At 37.4% G+C, this 19701-nt stretch overlaps 1 protein-coding gene across 4 annotated transcripts in view; it reads left to right on the top strand.

Annotated features, from left to right (window-relative positions):
* LOC131031999 (transcription factor IIIB 60 kDa subunit) overlaps window positions 1–19197 on the top strand; it is a 308160-nt gene extending 288963 nt beyond the window's left edge. For 2 of the 4 annotated variants that reach the window (XM_057962881.2, XM_057962880.2), the window contains exons 17-19: window positions 17624–17713; window positions 18196–18249; window positions 18339–19197. In XM_057962881.2, coding sequence (XP_057818864.1) covers window positions 17624–17713; window positions 18196–18249; window positions 18339–18692 — 498 coding nt within the window. In that variant the 3' untranslated portion in view covers window positions 18693–19197. Of the gene's footprint in view, window positions 1–8773; window positions 8909–17612; window positions 17714–18195; window positions 18250–18338 lie in introns of those variants that run through there. The other 2 variants (XR_009103351.2, XM_057962882.2) reach the window with 2 other exon arrangements.
* Window positions 19198–19701: the final 504 nt, after the last annotated feature.

Here is a 19701-nt window from a genome sequence, read left to right as displayed (position 1 = left end):
TCTTGAGCACACATTGTCTATATGAATGCATAATGTTGTGCACAAAATATGGAGTGCATATGAGGGGTGGATTTGCACAAAGTTGTGATCGCATCATGGATAGACTTGATATGCACAACTTACCCCCCTTGGTTTGACACTGATGTGCAACTTAGCCCCCTTGGGTATGCACTAATGCACAACTTATCCCCCTTGGGTATGCACTATTTTGTGTATAATCTTTGTCCATCAATTCCTTGTGAGAGCACACTTGAGATAGGCCAATGTACAAACTTGAGTGCATGCACGTAGCGCAAGGGGGTTAACTCTTAGTCAAATTTTCATACTATTTCCCCACTAGGGTCTTGCACAAATATGGACTTGAAGTTCATGACCTTAAGCCATTGTGCTTGCAATTCTTGACGGAATTACAAGCAAACTCACCACTTCTTGCTCTTTTATCCATTCCTAACAACATCTTGCACCTAGTCAACTATGATGAAATTTTTAACAACTTTGGCAACCTTTGCAAATTGGTCAATATTGACAGCTTTTAGCAATTTTAGCAATTTTGACCAAATTTACAACTTCACCTTCACTCCTCGGCTTGGACATTTGTTCATGAATTCCAGACTTGATCACACTAAAGACAAGAGTTTGCAATCTTAAGACATACTAAAGGTTGCCCAACACCCTAACTTGGACCCTCAAGACGAACCCTTCTCTCAAGCAAAGGTTAAAGACTACAACTATTGCCAAGCTAAAGATGATTTAAGCAGAACACCTATACTAATGAGCAAACAGTGGGGGTCCCCATTTGTAATGGGGCGATGTGTGAAAACACCACTATAGGTTCATTACAAGTTGAACCTTGTGAACCGCTCTTATTCTTCTTATTTGTTTGCATGTATTCAACTACAACCATTAGAATAATATCTCACAAACTTTCTTTTCTTTCTAACCTGTTGATGCGAGTTTCATGCATGATCGAACACAGAATAAAGTATTGAATACTTTATCCTTTCTTGACAAAGACTTCTCAAATGCTGAACACAAAAAGGATCACTTGAAGTTGAGACGTCTCCAAGGTTTACAATGCCAAGTCTTGATGTGTTGGATAGCTTCAATGGTTTGATGTGTTTTGCTGCTTCTCCAAGGGGACTTACGTAGTTGTTCTAGGAGATGAAACTTTTTAATCACAAGGAATGCTGTTTTTTATGAATGATGTTGCAATACAGCTCTTTCCTACTACTACTAACGATCTTTGATAAAAAAAAGTGAAAAAAGGGCATGGTTTAGGAATGCTAAAATAACACTAAGAATGCAAGAGTGATGGACAACTTCAAGTGAGCTCAACTAAGCTTTGCTTTGACATGCAATTAACATCTTCACAAGGCTAGTGTGATCTTTAGGGATAGCTAATGATTTTCAAATCACTACTACAAGCATAAATACCACCAAGATGAAGCATATCAATGACGAAGTAGTAATTAAAGTTAAGCTTGGCTAAAATAAATTCAGTCGACTACACAAGATACTTCACCATCAATGAAATATTAGTAGTATGAACAATGAGAGCTTCACTATCAATCATACACAAGTCTTTCATTCATCTAAATACTTAAGAAAATTCTATTCTATCTTTTTTTTTTGTCTCTTTTGATTTTAAGTTCTCTCATAAAAGGATGAAGAAACAAGCAAATGCTCCAAAACACAATAATTCACCAACACTTCAAATACTTTATTATTTCTGGTAGTATCAAAGCAACAATTCTTCAAAGCTCTCTTCTAATCAATCCTTTACAAATGAAATCAGTGGGGTTTATATAGTGCTCCCAAATACAATGTATGGCCAAGATTAAATCAAAATCAGGGGCCAAGATCTTGCCACCTAAACCCTAATTAGGGTTTGTTACATCAAAACCTAATCTTATTGCAAATTATTTAATATTAGCCAATGGGAATGCGACATCCATTTGGCACAAACATCGAGGAAAATTCCTCCAATTAGGAAAATGATGCCACATAGGATCATAACAAACTATCTTCTAGAAGTTTGTTTCCCTTATCCTTTTCTTTTGTTGCAAATTCAACAAATCTGGACACCATGAATTCAATTTCGGTTGTTGGAGTAGCAGGCACACTCTTCAATTGATCTTCCATGATGCTCACCTCGTCCAAGGCAGAGGCAAAGGTTTTCTCCCATCTTGGCCCGAAATCTTTTGTCTTGCTAGAAAGTACCATGAATGAGTGTATGTCTTCTAGCTGCTTCTCTGAAGGCGATCTGATTGTTTCGAAGAATATAACTTTCACTCTCTCAATCAGCTGATTGGCATCTATATGAATTCCTTCATCCATTTCCTTCTCCAGTATGATATCAGCTACCTCCACAATCTTATCATGTATCACGTTTATCGCATCGTCTACTTGGGTGCAACCACTGTTGATATCCTTGAAGACGGCCTTCCTCATTCCGAGCAAGCTATACCATTGCTGGAAATCAGGCGACTATCCATCTTTCAACACTGCTCCATTCACCAAGTCTGCTTGGGTAAATTCTTCATTGCTTGCAGTCTAGACATGGTATGATCTTTGGTGAAAGTAAAAACATCATAAGCTGCCATGACGATTTGAGTTCTTTCAACAACACTTGAGACTTTATCAAATATCCTTACTAGCTCCTTTATAAATGCATTTGCCTTCTTGAAAGACTTATTTATCCAACTCTTTATCAGATGAGATGAAGTTCTCATTTTCTCTAAATTGTTAATTGAATCTGGTAATCTGGAGGAAGCAGTTGTGGTAGCATGCTTGAAGGATCATGTTGCCTTAGCAATTTCTTGAATTGTTGCAGGTAGCTTTCCAACGCACTCACTTCTTTCTCCAGTTTCTTGTTCTTCTCTACTTCTAGCTTCAACATATCATGGACTGTCTTCACTGTATCATTCAAGTCTTTCATTGCATGTTCAGTGGTGGGAGGACCTAACTCAATAGTCTCCAAATCATAATCTTCTACTGTGATCTCATTTTCAAGCTCTACTCTTGGACTGGCAATTTGTATCACTCAAGATCTTGTAATGTCCTTTGTTATCTTTGACATCTTATTAGCCTTCTTTTCAACTGTCTCTTGAGCTCTATTTAGGAAATTGTCCAACTCATCTAGAGGCTCTTCTTCTATTACTATGACTTCCTTTGCTAGTCTCTCCTTAAGCCATGCTAGGATAGCAGATTTTTCTTCTCTTACTTGCACCTCCTTGAGCTATTGATATTCTCGGGGTGGAGAGGTTACTTCTTCATCTTCATTCTCTATATCCACATATACATCTTCACCTTCTTTGTTATTAGCTTGCTCATGTGGAACTGAATTGTCTTGTACTTGTGGTTGTTTTCCTTTGTCTGTATTCATGCCTCTACTATTATGGACTGTAGATTCCATGGATTCATTCACTCCATGATCTATGCTTCCACTAGGTGGTTGACTCTCCTTATCAGCTACTTGATTCATCTCTACATCATGTATGGAAGAAGTACTAGTAGAAGGATGGCCTGAATTTGATTTATTCTTCTTGTGTGATGATCCTTCTTTATGACTTTCTTTTCTCTTTGAGCCTCTAGAGTAAACTTGGTGGCACTTCCACTCACACTCATGCTTTATGTATCTTCATCGGATGATTTTGTCTCTCCCATCAATTCGAAACTCAATTGTGTATTTTGTCTCTTCAACTTCTAGATTTGGATGTCTACCCATTGTCGTGTGTATGCTAAGACTAGCTTCATCTAGTATTTCAAATCGGTGATATCCACATCAATCCAATTGACCACTACCTTCTTGTCTTTCTCTTTCTCGTATGTTGGTTGGAGGCATTTTCTACTATCTTGTGCTTGATCTGGAATGTCAAAAATTGTGCACATCCTGATGATGTCAATTGGTAGTCTTGAGCACATCTTTCTTCTTATTTCTAAATCATCTTGGGCGTTCATCCACTAGTCTTCCAACTGTAGCTTGTGCTCGTGTCTTCTTTCAATAACACTTCTCATGTTGTCGTAAGGATCAATTTTCTCTCTAGGAAGTATGGGATAAGGTAGTGGGATCTCAACTCTTCTTCTGATTTCTCCGTTGACTGTAGGGATGGACACACTTCTAATGATTGTTCGACTGAGATGGGGAAAGAAATACCTGTCTTATGTCTATTCTTTTGCATTGTATCATATGCGGTCAACTGCCTCACCAACTCAAACAATATTATCTTGTTGGTAGGATAGTGTAGCTGGGTGTAGGATTCACATGCTCTCATCTCTCTGGCTCCCATTCCAACTGGACCTCTATACATTAATCCTATGTATTCATGAACTTTGGCTAGTGAATACATGATGTATGAACTCATGTAAAATGTCTTAATGCATTGAAGCCTCTTCAACTGTATATTAAGGTTGTTGCTTAGAATTCTTGCCTAGTTGATCTTTTCTCGTCCAGTTGATACTGTTTCCATAAAATAGAACATCCAGTTGTCAAACTGATATACTTGGGGACTCCTTGTAACTCGGTTGAGTAGAGTGATCAAATCACTAAACTCTTCCGTGAAATCAATTTTGTGCGATCGGCTAGGTACCTTTGATAGGTCGGGTCTAGTCTTCAATACCTAATACGTGTTGATTATGCCTAGGCATCCGTTAGGATCATCTTCCTAGACTGCCTGCACTCCTTTGCTCTTGTAGACCATGCCTTTGTGATCTTGGATGTGGAAGGCTTCCCCGATGGCTATCTCGGATAGGTAAGCAAGTACTCTACTATCATGTGCCACTAGTGTTCTGGTGCTGGCATTGTAATGTCTGGCACATTCAACTATCAATTCATTGCATTGGATAGCTAGGAGGAAACCTGTTGCATTCACCATCCCACTCTTGATCATCTTCTTTGAGAATCCAGATGGCTTGCTTGTGTAGAAGAGGCCTTGAAACTTCGGCATGTCAATTTGACCGAGATTGGTGCCTCCTTTATTGCTCCAAAATGATGTGATCTTTGATTCGCGCATCACTCTTCTTGAGTCCTACTTGATGAGAGTTTGCCTTGAGATTGTTCTTGTCTTCGAGGCTGCCATGTTCTACTTGAAGGAGGCATCTACGTTAGGGTTTTGATATAACCTTGATGTCTATAATATCTTAAAATGCATCTAGGTTAGCAATTCGTCCTTAAAACTTGTAGAATCATTAAAAACTTGATGAATTACTAACACCCTAGGCGTAAATGTAAACCCTAGACTGGTTAAAATCTGAAAATAATCATCTAATCATAATGAATTGTGCATTTAAGCGTGCTAGATGATAAAAAACGTGATAAAAGAAGCATCTTATGACTGAAACCTCTTTAAAAAAATGAACCTGAAGCTGCACCAGCATTAACTAAGGTCTGGTTTCAGTAAAAATGATTCAATATGACCTGATTCAGACCTTGAAACAAGTTCTAAACAGCCTGGTGGCTTCAAATTGATCTTTAATTTGGCAAAATTGCCCTTGTGTCAATGAGCTTTCACTGTGATAGTGATGTCAAACGCTGATGTTTGTCTTGAATTCGCTGATCTTTGGTGTTGATCGCTGTTCTTGAAGATGTAGAATCGTTGATTTGCAATAATGAATTTGCTGACTGCTGAAGTTGAATTCATCTTGCTTGCAATAACAAAGTCACTGCCCTTGAAGAATTCGCTTGGCAAATGGAGGATTCGCTGAATCTTGAATTAATTCGCCCTTTCTTGATCAAAATCGCTGCCACTTGATAATGTAAGATCGCCTTGCTTGGATAGGATTGCTGCACATGAAGCATGAAATTGTGGATTGATCAAATGGAATGATCAATCCTATCTTTATAGAGATTTAAGGGTGTGTCCTTTGATTGTATAAGGTCGACTTGATCTTTTATTTAATGTTTTGCAATAGAGAATTTCAAGACAAAAGCCGACTTGTATTACCCTTTCAAATTTGAATTAAAACATCTATTTCCTTCCTAGGTGGGGCCCTTCTTGATCAAAAGTGCTCTAACATACCTCATCGCTGATTTTGGATAAGCATAAAAAAGTTTGAACTTTCACTTTAGCACTAACTGGGATGGATCAGACTTTTGCTAGGGCATTGACCGAGATACAAGAAAGATCGGACTTTTTCTACCCCACTGACTGGAAAAGTTCAGTCTTTTTGGTGGTCACTGACCAAGAAAGTTTGGACTTCCTGGGAGGCACTGACTGAGGTGGATCGGGCTTCTTGAGGAGCATTGACTGTGCCATCAAACTTGTTGATCATCTTCCTTTCATACTTAATGCCTTGAATTGATCTTTCCTTCATCGTCAACATGATCATTAACTTAAACATCCTTTTCTATCCTTGGGTGGGGATCTCACCTAGCATTGAGAGTCACCTTATGAGGTTGTGGGTTTGACAGAGCACCGACTGAGAAAGGTCAGGCTTATGAGGGGGCACTGGCTGGCTCAGACTTATGAGGAGGCACTAACTGTGAGCTAAGGCAAGGCGGGGTCTTGGGAGGTCATTGACAGTGACTCAACCTTGCTTAATTTTGTGAGTAGTAGCACTTACCTCACCAACTCAGAGGGCCCTTCATCGATATCAAAGCCTACTCATGCAGTTCAAACCTTCATCTTGCATCTATCATCTCAATTTCATGATTAATCTTCATACTTGCATTCATTGCCTCCATCTTTGTTGATGATGATCAAATGAAATGATCATCATATGTTGTTCATAGCCAAGGTGTTGAGGAGCAAATCCACTCAACTTCATCTCATCTTAAAGGATCTGACTGCTACCAAATCTATCTAAAACCTAAAACTAAAGCAAAAGAGGGGGTCCCCATTTGTGATGGGGCGATGTGTCAAATGGTCACAACATAACCCCTCACAGTCTTTCCTATCTTTGAGGGATGCTTTGGAATTAAATCCCAAAAGCCAATATAAAACGCTCCTTCTAAGTGAAATAGATTTTGAAATTGCTTGGTTGCTACATTACCTACAAACTTGCCTTGAACCATCCGTCACATATGAGTTGTTAGGATTTGTGGACAATGAAGAGGTAAAACCAAAAACAATATTGAAATATGACTTTTTGACTAATTCTGAGTGCATGAAAATCTCTACATGTAGAGCAAGTAGCCTTACAATAGGGAAATGTATACACATTAATTGCATCAGATAAACAGCTAGAGTTGTGCTTGTACTTTGTACCATTGGCTATGTTTGTGGAACATATAATTCAAGATTGATTAATTCATTTTGCCAAAACCACAAATCTTATTATTTTAAGTGGAACTAATTATTCAAAGTGATCAAACTGGTCTTAAGCATGTGTCCCTAGAGATGAGAAGTGGTCTCTATCACTAGAAGGATTCTCCAAGTTAAACTATGATGGAGCAGCATAGGGAAACCTAGCCATAGCATGAGACTTTGTGGTCAAGGACTCTTCAAAGTAATTTTATTGCAGAGGTTCCATCTTTTTTAGTAAACAAACTAACCACGAAGTTGAATGGCAAGCTTATTAGCAAGTTTATGGGCAGTGATTTCCTAAAAACAAAACAAATTGATATTTTAAGGCAATTCAACAATTGTGATCAATGATATGAGGGGAGAAGCCCGACTTGGAATCAGTTGTTACTCAGAAGAAGTATGAGATCAAAAGGAGAAATTTGAAATGATCAAATTTCACTCATTGCAAAAGAAATTTCAATAGTAGTAGACTGATTAGTCAATGGAGATATAAATGAAGAATCAATTATGGCTATATATAGTCATTGAGCAAGCACTTGGAAAAATTTAGAATCTTTGTTTGCTTGTTAGCCCTCTTAACTATAGTCATTTTATAAGGGAATGCTAAGTATATATTGCTGAAGTTTACTATCTTCACATTCTTGCCACCTAAGTCTCTATCAAAGGAAACGAAAGCGAAGGCCTAGAGGGGAGTCCTTTTAAAATGGAAAATAATAATTTGTAAGAAAGGAGAATTGTTGATTAGATTTGGTACTGTGCATTTGTTATTATTTGTGTGTTTGTGGTGAGGTGTGTGTCATTAGTGCTTCATGAATTGCTATGGTATAGTGGTGGTATAATGACTGCATTCATATGGTTTGGTAGATTGTAGGGTTTATCTATGGTCATCTATGAGAAATGGTAGACAAGCAGGACGTACAAGGAGAGTATGTACCACAAGAGAGAATGATGGAAATATGGTTCTTGTGTTTCTCTTTCAATTAGCGGCATTCTTGGTGAGCAAGCTTTGTCTATTGCTAAGAAGTCAAAAGAACCCATCAACAAAATTTTTATCGCTGACCTCATCCTCTTCCTTATGAATGCAGCATTATGGCTTTGGCTTTTGTGGTTATTCTTTCTGGATCAATTTTCAGGCATGATATTGGATAAGATAAAGAGTTTGAGGTGGAGTTGGAGCAGAAGGATGTGGCTATAGGTGTTGATGTTGCAGGCTATGACTATAGGTGTCGAGGGTGAATGGTGACAAACTAGCAGAGTTGTAGAGAGAATTAGGGATTCTTCTTGCATTTTGTGGCAATGCTGATTGGCTAGTTAACATGGACACCACCATTATGGGAAGCTTGATGTTTGTTGTGATTTCACTACTCTATTGTCCAATATTTCAGGGTACAACACTAATACTTGACTAAAAAGTCATTTGAAAATATCAGTGTTGTTTTGCTGACTTTTATATTGACTCTTTATTTTCAACTAAGAGAACTCTTTGGACCAAATACAACCAGCATAATAAGTCAACCTTCGCCTTGCAGAAGCTGGAAATGTCTTGCAGTAGCTGCAGGACAAGAGTATGACACCTAGCGAAGCTCTTGTGCATGTTGAAAATGGTGTTTGACCATGTGAGGACTTTGTGATGCAGGACAATAGTGGAGAAGCAAAATCAACTGGTTAGCCACATACAGAAACTTTCAGCAAGCAATTTTTATTTCCTCTCATTTTCTTTTCAAAAATTCAATCAATTCTTTCATATTTCTAAGAAATTAGATTATAGTAGCCTAAGTGATTTTTGAAGTGAAATGGATGGAAAGTAATGGTAAAAGGGATGGAAAAAAAGGGATAAACGCATGCTGAAGTATACTACTTTTGGACTCATCAGAATATCTAGATCAATAACATATTAGCAGATGAATTATGCGTTACAGTGTACCTCAAGATTTATATTCATACCAAGAAAAAGGAAATACCTTCTTTCACTAGCGACTATAGTTACTTATTCTAATATATTTCCTGGTTTATCTGAAGATTTATGGAGATGAGATTTTTATTTTTCTCTTAATGTCTCAGTCTTACTCTTAGCAATATTTAATATGTGCTAGATTTGGTGGAGGAATGAGATCTGGATTTATTTCATGTGCTGTTAAAGAGAAGAAATCTTAGCAATATTTAATATGTGCTAGATTTGGTGGAGAAATGAGATCTGGATTTATTTCATGTGCTGTTTAAGAGGAGAATTTCTTCAATTCACTCTATTGCAGTCAAATCTTGAAGCAGACCCACCCTTTTTGGTGCAGCCTTTGGTCACGTATTCAGCCATATGTTGGGGGTTATTCTTGGTTCCTCCTACCCAAATTATCCAAAAAAAAAGACAATATCTGATCAGTATTTCCACGCTAGATTCAAGAATTGTGGAATTAAATATTTTTTCTCATTTATCTTGATTCTGGTGAGTTTTGTGAAGAATTTTCCTCAATGCCTGATTTCCAAGTCACGCAATACATTATGAAGAGAAGAGAAGTTGTGCATTTAGAAGTTTGACAAGGATAATAATTAAAACTAATTTCAACACATGATTGTTCCTCAAGATTAAATATGAGAGACTTGATAGAGAAATGTAATGTCCTTGTTTGGCAGCAATGAAATAATTAATTAATAATTAATTAATACTTTTTTTTTATTAATAATTATTTAAAGTTTAAGTGAGTTATTGGAGGAGAATAAATTAAAGTATTAATAAGTCACTTTATGAATTAATTATTAAATTAAAGAGAAATGGTGGTTGCCGAAAAGTATTATCAAAAGGGACTTTGGAGTGCAGAAGCAATCATTCGGGAATTTAGTAATTGAAGAATAATGGAGAGCATTTTTCTTTCAGAGAAGAGAACCCAAGGATGAAAACCCTTGGGATCGGGGTTGTTTGGATGAAAACACAATCAACTTGTGGGTGGATTCATCACAGGATTCACACTTGGGCATGAATAGATTGAAATTTGAGAAGTCTTCTAGGAAGACAAGTTTCTTAGGTTTATTCAAAGTTGCAGACAAGTATTTTTCCAGAAATATAGTTTATTTTAACAAGTATCTTATTAATTTGGGAGACTAAAGATTATTGTTCAGTGAGAAAGATTTATTATTCAGAATAAGATTGGACAAGGATCTGATATTTTGGTGAATAATAATATCTGAAGTTTATTTGATCGTGGGCATTATATTCTTCGTGGCTTTTCCTATCATGAACATTTTATTTGAATATTCATTTTGGGCGTATGGAGATATAATTGAGACGTTTGATGATGGAATATTAATAGTCATTTGAGAGTTTGATATTGAGGCGTCTGAAATTCATTATGGGTTCGATTAATATTTCCAGCCAAGGTTGCAGTTGTTGGGAATGAGAAGCCCAACGGTCACATGACCATTCGCCTTCTCAACTCTTCAATTCACAGCTGATTGTGAATGTATAAATAGATGTGTACAGTCATGTATCGGATATTTATTAATAGATGATTCTCCCCGCTTTTCGGTGGATGTAGCCAGTTTTGGTGAACCATGGAAATAGTTGTGTTATGTGTTTATTTTTTGTTTGTTTTAGCTGTTTTATGTTATATGTTTTTCTCTACTCATTTAAATTAACAATTGGTATCAAAGTCGTCGTTGGATTGAGCAAAGATGGAAGAAGATGAAGTTGATTCCATCATGGAAGAATTTCTTGGTAATTTAGAATTTGCGGAGTGGTGTTGTGGAAGTAAAAGCTGAAACGAAACACCATGTACATTGGTGGGATGGCTGGAAAAATGAGGAGAATTCAGATGAAGAAGAGGACGTTGAGGCAAGTGAAGATGAACTTGAAGAAGATGAGACATATGATGCTGAAAACTACCAAGAGGACAAAATTGTGAGACTAAAGGAGGAAAATTTGTTTCTCATGGATCTACTGTATTTTATTGAGGATTTCCTGGCAAGAATTTTGGAGATTGAGACTATGTCAAGTCAAAGGGAAAAAGAATTGATGGAAAGCTTAAATGGACCAAAAGTAATTATTGGTAGCCTTGAAGATATATGGACTGATAGGCATCTTGAACTTGAAAATCTTGTAATAGCTTTGGAAAATAATCATAATAGTTCAAAGGCCAAATTATTGGTTCTTCAAGAAGATCTACAAAACGCTCTCTTGAGAGAATCTGAGCTTCAGGTCAAGCTGAAGAATGTGGAGAAACAATTAACGGTTAAAGAGAATTTCTCAAAGAAATTATTCATTAAGTATATAGCGGTGGACAAGAAGTTACGTGAGATTTTGGTTCATTCTAAGAGGTCGAAGGAAGAAGGAAGTGGCGAGTCCATGGGAGAAGACAACATGTTTTGGACAGCAATGTGTTGAGTTCTGTGTTGTGCCCAAGAGAACGGCGACAAGGGTTTTTGTATGGCCAGGGAACGAGGGCCGTGGAAATAAAGTCGCTTGAATAGGCCAGGGAGCTTTCCAAGGGGAGCATAGTTTATGTGAACCTGGAGCCTGGTGATTGCCACAATGATGTTGGCAAGATTTCCAAAAACAAAGTAACCATTTTGAGTAATTCTCGCAGAAACTTGAAGTCTAAGAATGCTACGTTTGAGGTGCGTGTAAGGGGAGAGTAGAGCAAAATGATGGAGAAAAATTAGGATAAAATCGAGAAGAAAACGGAGGAGAGGTCGTGGCATCGGCCAGAGGAGGGCATCGATAGAGTATATTGGCCCATCAATAATATAGGGGAGTTTTGGCAAGAGTTTGAAAATCGGCCCAAACAAGTAGTAAGGGGCTGCACAAATAGCAGAATCAGCCTAAAAGGGATTGGCATCGACCAAGATTGTTCGCAGAATACAAAAGAGTGGCATGTTAAAGAGGGATATAAAGTTTCCCCTAGAGATGTACTCGTGAAATTGAAACTGATAAAGGAACCCCTGACATGGAGAGTATGAAGAAAGGGTATGTGCAAAGATTCTTCAGGGTGATGGAACAAAGGAAATCAAAGTTGGCGAAGTGATAGCAATCACAATGGAAGATGGGGCTGACATTACAAAGTTTAAGGATTACAGTCCTTTAGGACAGGGTGCTGCAACGGCTCCAGTAAAAACCTCTTCGAAGGAAAAGAGTTCTCCACCTCCTCCACCAAAGGAAGATGCTCTAAGTTCTATTGAAACTCCTAAAGCAGAGAAGGCAACTTGGTCCACTGCCTCAGTCTTGATAGTCTGTCTGATCCGGTCTTTGTTTTGCAGAGAAAGCAGCAAGGAAGATGTAGAGTTTTCAGATATTAAGAAAGCCAGGTTGGATTGCAGCTTCGAGGCTGGAAAAGATTGCAACCACGATTCAAGTTGCAAGGCAGTTGATTCAGAAGGGGTGCGACCACCCAAAGAATGAAGATGCCGAAGAACCTAGGGAAGATGAAATTTTTGTGAGACAAATTGTGGCTATAGTTTTGGGTGTAACGATGGCCCAACATAGACCTGGCAATGGCGTGCATGTTGCTTACAACATGGATGATGAAATGGATCAGGTGAAAATAGATCCAATAAATAAGATCGTTCTCCTTAGCATCGAGGTACAACCTATGGTGAGGGAAGAATGGACAGCAGAAATGTTTGATGTTGAATTAAAGAGGTATCAGAACATTGAAGAAGAGATGGTCCAATTGCAGCAAGTTGTTGATTCTGACTTGGCATGGAGAAGGTTAATTTGAAGTGTCGTCGAACAGAATTTGGTGAAATTAAAATCTTCGATGGGTTTGGTTGTAATGTGAGTTTTGGAATAGAAGCAGGGATGTCGTTGTGCATGGCTGTATAGGGGAAATTGTTGGGAATGTGAAGCCCAACGGTCACATGACCATTCGCCTTCTCAACTCTTCGATTCACAGCTGAATGTGAATGTATAAATAGATGTGTACAGTCATGTATTAGATATTGATTAATAGATGATTCTCCCTGCTTTCTGATGGATGTAGCCAGTTTTGGTGAACCACGTAAATAGCTGTGTTATGTGTTTATTTTCTGTTTGTTTTAGCTGTTTTATGTTATATTATATGTTTTTCTCTACTAGTTTAAATTAACAGCAGTTTGGCATGTTATATTTGATGTATTGTTTGGTATGCCACTTATGGAAGTTTGCAGCTATCTTTTATATTGGCACATTATAGCCATGAACAGCTTCATACTTGGGATTGATTCGATGCTGCTCTCTGCTGTGTCATGGAGATAGCATATTGATGCAAGACAACACTCCCCTTGCCTGCAAACTACAAACCCGAACACAAAACTTCTGCAGAGACTCTCTGCTTCTAATTGAATATTATGACTGCAACAAAGAAATGAAACTATATTTCATATCAAATCTGCAACTTAATGTTTATTTTTTTATGGCCTCACATTGGCCTCTTACTCCACAAAACATTTCAAACTTTTTTAATACAAAAATAGCTTAGTCTCTCCATACACTCCACATGTTTTCCTCTATATCTACAAAGTAACTCCAATAATTTGCTTCTTTTCTCTTTGGCTTGCCAATTCCAAACTCTTCTCCTCTCAGCCAATACCTCTCACTATGCAGGCCTACACACACACACTTTTCTTTCTCCTAGATTGATGCCCCTAAATCCCTATTGGGCCCCCTTACTACCTGCAATGACCTTTTCTTCCTTTATATCGCATTTGTTTTCAGAGTATCAATTAGTTTCCATTTGTTTCATTTCCTATCAATGCCTTTTGTCTTCTTTTACAGTTGGGTTATTGGGCCACTTCCACTCCCTTCACTTTGCACAATACTCTGTCCAAAAGAGAAGCTGAATCAAAAGGTTTTGGAGAGAAACTTACATTTGTAAGTAGGTTTCTAAGCTGTCTCTTTCATTGCAGCCTTCCTTTGTATAATGATCAACAACACCTGTCAATTGCCTTTGTAAAGTCTTTTCAAATTCATACTGCGAAAAAATATTCACGTGCCTCTTCAGTTTGCTGTCTCTCCGTATTACAGTTGATGAGGAAACGTTTTACACCTGTCAATACAAAGGTCAACCCTACCACTGCACCTTGAGCTGCTGCAGCAAAAAGGCCTGCAACAGTCACTTCTCCATGTGGAACATGCTTAAAGGTAGTAATGAGCGAGGTTAACTGCTACTAAGAACACCAATTTCTGAAGACCAGGTGTCACCATTAGAGCACGCATAGTGGCAAAGGATACCTCCAATAAGACCAGTCATCAGAGTTGCCTTTTCTGAGCCAAACAGATATCATTCCAAGCTGTTAATATGCAACTCTTAATGCTATTGTTGTGGCAATCAAACTATTCATTCATCCAAACATTGTTTTGGAAATCTGATTAAACTCATAAATGTGCCATTGCTCGTTTCACATCGATCACAACATGTCTGTAGACTTCTTGCAAATGAGACTTATAATCTGTTTAATCAAATGTTTTGATTCACTCCATGTCATTATGATAGCCAAATGGTCATTTTGTTGAATCTAATGAAGCTAGGCTATTGCATGAAAATCGACAACCATTAAAATGTGCAAATAATTCCCAACATGGAGAGATGCCAAGCCAAACAAACCAAACCAAAACTGAGAAAGCAAATTGAAGATGTTTTTGGTTGGTGCTGATTGCTAGTCCGCCCTACATGCTCCTGCACCAGACACACCAAGCATGGAGTGGAGTAGTTGGACTACTCTTTCAGGTTGTTGGCAACCTGTAGCGAACTCCATCGCTGATGTAGACAGGGATAGCTTCTTCCTCCGCCTCTTCCAGCACTTAGCTGGGATACTTGCCATCCTCCTTTACCAATTTTTCACCAATCTCTTCTTCACCCACATGGATTTTCCTCCACCATAGACTGTCCTCTGCCAAAGGCACTCCCCTCTCCTTTCCATCTTCGTGGGATCTTGCCCACCAAAAACTACATTTCATATCAAATCTGCAACTTAAATTTATTTTTTGATGTCCTCACAACAGCCTCTTACTCCACATAACATTTCATAATTTTTCAATACAAAATTTGCTCAGTCTCTCCATACGCTCCATATGTTTCCCTCTGTATCTACACAGTAACTCTAATACTTTGTTCCTTTTCTCTTTGGCTGGCTGATTCCAAAATTTTCTCCTCTAGGCCGATACCCCTCACTATGCAGCCCTACACACACACTCTTTTCTTTCTCCTAGGCCGATGCCGCTAAATCCCTATCGGGCCCCATCACTACCTGTGATAACCTTTTCTTCCTTTATATCACATTTGTTTTCAGACTGTCAATTAGTTTCCCATCATTTAATTTCCTATCAATGCCTTTTGTATCCTTTTACAGTCAGCTTATTGGGCTGCCTCCACTCCTCTTCACTTCTCACAATACTCCACAAAATAGAAGCTGAATTGAAAAGTTTTGGAGACAAACTTACATTTGTGCGTAGGTTTCTAAGCCGTCTCTTGTATTGCAGCCTTCCCTTCGCATAATGATCAAGACCTGTCAACTGCCTTTGTAAAGTCCTCCAAATTCATACCGCAAAAAAATAATTCACATGCCTCTTCAGTTTGATGCCTCTCCGTATTACAGTTGATGGGGAAACGTTTTAAACCTGTCAATGCAAAGGTCAACCCTACCACAGCACCTCAAGCTGCAGCAGCAAGGTCTGCAACAGTCACTGCTCCATGTAGAACATGCTTAAAGGTAGTAGTGAGCCGAGCTTAACTGTTACTAAGAACACCAATTTTTGAAGACCAGGTGTCACCATTACAGAATGCATAGTGCCCAAGAATACTTCCAATAAGACCAGTTACCTGGGATGCCTTTTCTGAGTCAAACGGATGTCATTCCAGGCTGTTAAATATGTAACTCTTAATGCTAATGTTGTGGCAATCGAACTATTCATTCATCCAAACATTATTTTGAAAATCTGATTAAACTCATAAATGTATCATTGTGATCAAAGATAAATGTGCCATTGCTCGTTTCACATTCATCACAACATATCTGTAGACTTCTTACAAATGAGACTTATAATATGTTTAATCGAATGTTTTGATTCACTCCAAGTGATTATGATTCATGGGAGATAAGATTCCAGACTGAGCGTGAAACCATCTTTCACCGATATTGGGGCTATTTTTGGCATTTGTCCACAACAGGGAAAACTTGGTTATCGGGTTTCTTGAGGTTACCAGCAATTAAAGCTTCTGTTCAAAGATGCAATGTTGAAGCATGCTGATTTGGGAGGTTTCCTGTAAGCTTCATTGATATTACTCTGGAAACACATATACTTGTATGATGCGGAAGATATTCTGGATGTTAGAAATGGAGTGCTTACAGCCATCCAAGTTGATGTGAGCTATCGGGTTCTGGTGCTGATTCAATGTCACATGATTCTGGAAGCTGCATTATCTATTAGTCTTACAATTGAAGTCAAAAGAGTAAAGGTCAGGACCTGCACACTTTGTAATCAGTTCTCAGTATTGTAATCTTATATTCTAGCATTGATTGTAGTTAAACTTAAGCACTTCTGACATAGCAGCAGTTGTAATAATTAATCTTTGACTTCATTCATCAAACCTCATGATGTATCTCCATGTATGAATGAGCAACAGCATTATGAATCAAACACTGTTCAGAACAGGGGTTAGAACTCGTATGCGTCTTTACTGTACTTTGCTGTTTGTATAAGAAAATTATTATTCAGAAATTTCACTTTGCACAATAATTGTTTCATGAATGAAAGTGCTGTCCAACATTTGAACTAGTATTTGCTCAGTTTAAAACTCGTCAATCAAAAGTATGCAAACCATTTGACCAAATGATAATAGGAAAGAAGTACAAGAATTCGGGTGCAAATTGATCAGGTTACTACATGAAATGACCACCTTTAAATATATCGTGACCATTTCTCCATATTAGTTCAATTTTAACATAGTCCATCGTGTATCATCAAACTTATGGTATCATCCTTTTTCAGCATGATACATGATACAGATGCTATTTAGATTTTAATGTTAATTTGTTTGCATTGGTGATATGAAGTCTAGGATTAGCTAATTAATTAACACTCTATGGTGGTTGTATACAGACAGTTTGATTGTTGTCAACTGCAAGTCTTTTTAAAGACCTTTATAATTCACTGTAAAAATAAAGCATGCATAATAAAATTTAATTGTCTTTGTTTCGCATTAAATCTTATGTCCGTAATTATAGTAATTCTTTTTCTGGGCCTGTCACTACCTGGTCATTATTGAGGAACCAGCAGGAAGTATAAATCTGAATTGCCATTTCTCTTTATGCAGTTGCTTTATCAACTTTGTTTTGTCTTCTATAATATGTGAGATTCAGTACAGCACATCTTATGCCAGAAGATAAATAATATGTTTGTTAAAGCTGATATGCAGGATAAGCAGCGGAAAAGAGCTGAAGAAGCAAAGAACAAAGTGCCACCTCAGTCAGCAGCTGAAGCTACACGTCAGATGCTCGAAAAAAAGGTAAAAGGTCTTTGCAATGTATCTCGGATGTTGATTGACTCCTCGGAGATGCAATAACTATGTTTAACTTGTAAGGAATACCTTTTATGAAGGTTAATATGCTATCAAGCCAATCAGATTGTTAGAAAATGTTTGAATGCAGCCTCACATTCTGTTCTTTGGGTTGGCAAATGCTTTGCTAGTTGCCACTGACTAAATTTTTTGTGTTTTTTCTTTTTCAAAAATCAGCAATACTTCATGAGGATATTTTATTCTCTTTGGAAGTCAAAAGTTTGCTTTTGAAATAAGACATCTCCATGAGAGTGTATAACAATATTTGAAGAATGTACTGTCAGTGAATTCAAATTGGAACTTGCTGTTTATTTTGTTGCAGTGTAGTTTTTTAATATAAATCTTAGCATGTATCTGTTTGAATTATATATTCCAGTCAGATCTACAATTTATTTATCCATCTTACAGTCATTTCATTATGTGTATCGCAGAAGCTAAGTTCAAAAGTCAACTACGATGTACTTGAAAGGCTTTTTGAAGACAATGTACATTCTTCAGACTTCTGTACACCCATATTTAGGTAATCATCTTCCTTTGCCACATATCTAACATCGTTTTGTTGTCCTGTCAACAGAAAAAGAATGTCACACAGACATCAGATGGAGGCAAAGATATACATAATCAATCACCAGCTGAAAATGTGAAGAGAACCCGCTCTGTCTTGTGGGCAGATGAGGATTCTGCTGACTTTAAAAATTCAAAAAGACAAGCTCTTCAGGGTGAAGCGACTGAAGGAAATGCAGTCGATTTTAAAGAAGAGGGGGCTGAGTTCAAAGAAGAGAGAACTGACCCAAACATGGAAGATGGGCTGGAAGGTGATGACTTTGACGTTGAAGGGCCCGATGGATTGGATAATGAACACTTCCAACCATACAAGCTGCAGTATGGACATGAAGTTGAATATGAATATGATTATGAAGACTACTGATTGTATGTCACTCGTTGAAGTCAAATCTTAATGACCTTTGTGGTCTTTGTACAGCTTCCTTTGACACAGGTTTGTTTAAACCTCTGAGATTCAGTGGGAAAGCATCCAGATGCATGGCTCACCAATCTCTATATCGTTACTCCAAATATGAAAATAGCTTCTCCTTTAATATGTGGATGTAAATGCCTATACTGAAGTCATCGGATCTTGGCGGAGTTGTAAATTTGGTACCTTTACTTGCAGAAAGACCAGAAGTCTGTACCCCAATTGTTCACTTACCAAAAAAAAACGATGATGTAATTACTTATTTATTGTATTATTTGCATTGAGTGTCTAGTTACACATACATAAATTTGGTCTTGTAGCTGTGACTGGCTACATCTATAATGTCCACTTCTTTTACTTGGGCATTTCGGGAAGTTCCATTAGCCTATTTTATTTCTGTAGGTTGATCTGAAGTATTAAAAAGGGAATAATTTAATTAATTAAATTAATTTTTCTTAAATTAATGGTGCAGGTGAGTTATATTTAATTGATTTTTATAAAGTGATTTAAGTTTAAAAAAGCAGAAATAATATAGCCACTTTATGTGGGTTTAAATAATTATTATTTTAATAAAGGTAAATTTAAAAATAATTTTTTGAAAGTTTCCTTGAAGTTATAAAGGACGAGTGAAGAGTTTATTTCATAGTTTGGTTATTTTATTTCTTCCATTTACAAAGTTTGGACTGTGAGTCTAATGTCAAACCTTAGGATGAGAATCCTATGGGTATTTGGTTTTGGAGATGAAAAATTTCCTTTTAATCAAATTAATGGTAAATTTACTTAGGATTCACATTTGCATCTTATGAAGAAGACGTTAAAATTGTTGATAGTTGTAAGTGTTGGAATTGCAGATATAAATTTATTGAGATGTGTTAACAAATAATAAATTTGTTTTGTGATGTGTGCAAATGATAAAAAGATTAGAAATTGCAAGTGTTGTGTGTAAGAGTGAGAAAGAGTGTAA

The sequence above is a fragment of the Cryptomeria japonica genome, chromosome 4, assembly GCF_030272615.1.
Source record: "Cryptomeria japonica chromosome 4, Sugi_1.0, whole genome shotgun sequence".
In the NCBI taxonomy this organism is placed as follows: Eukaryota; Viridiplantae; Streptophyta; class Pinopsida; order Cupressales; family Cupressaceae; genus Cryptomeria; species Cryptomeria japonica.
Note: the sequence above shows the minus strand (reverse complement) of the source record. Positions and strands in the feature narration are given on the sequence as shown.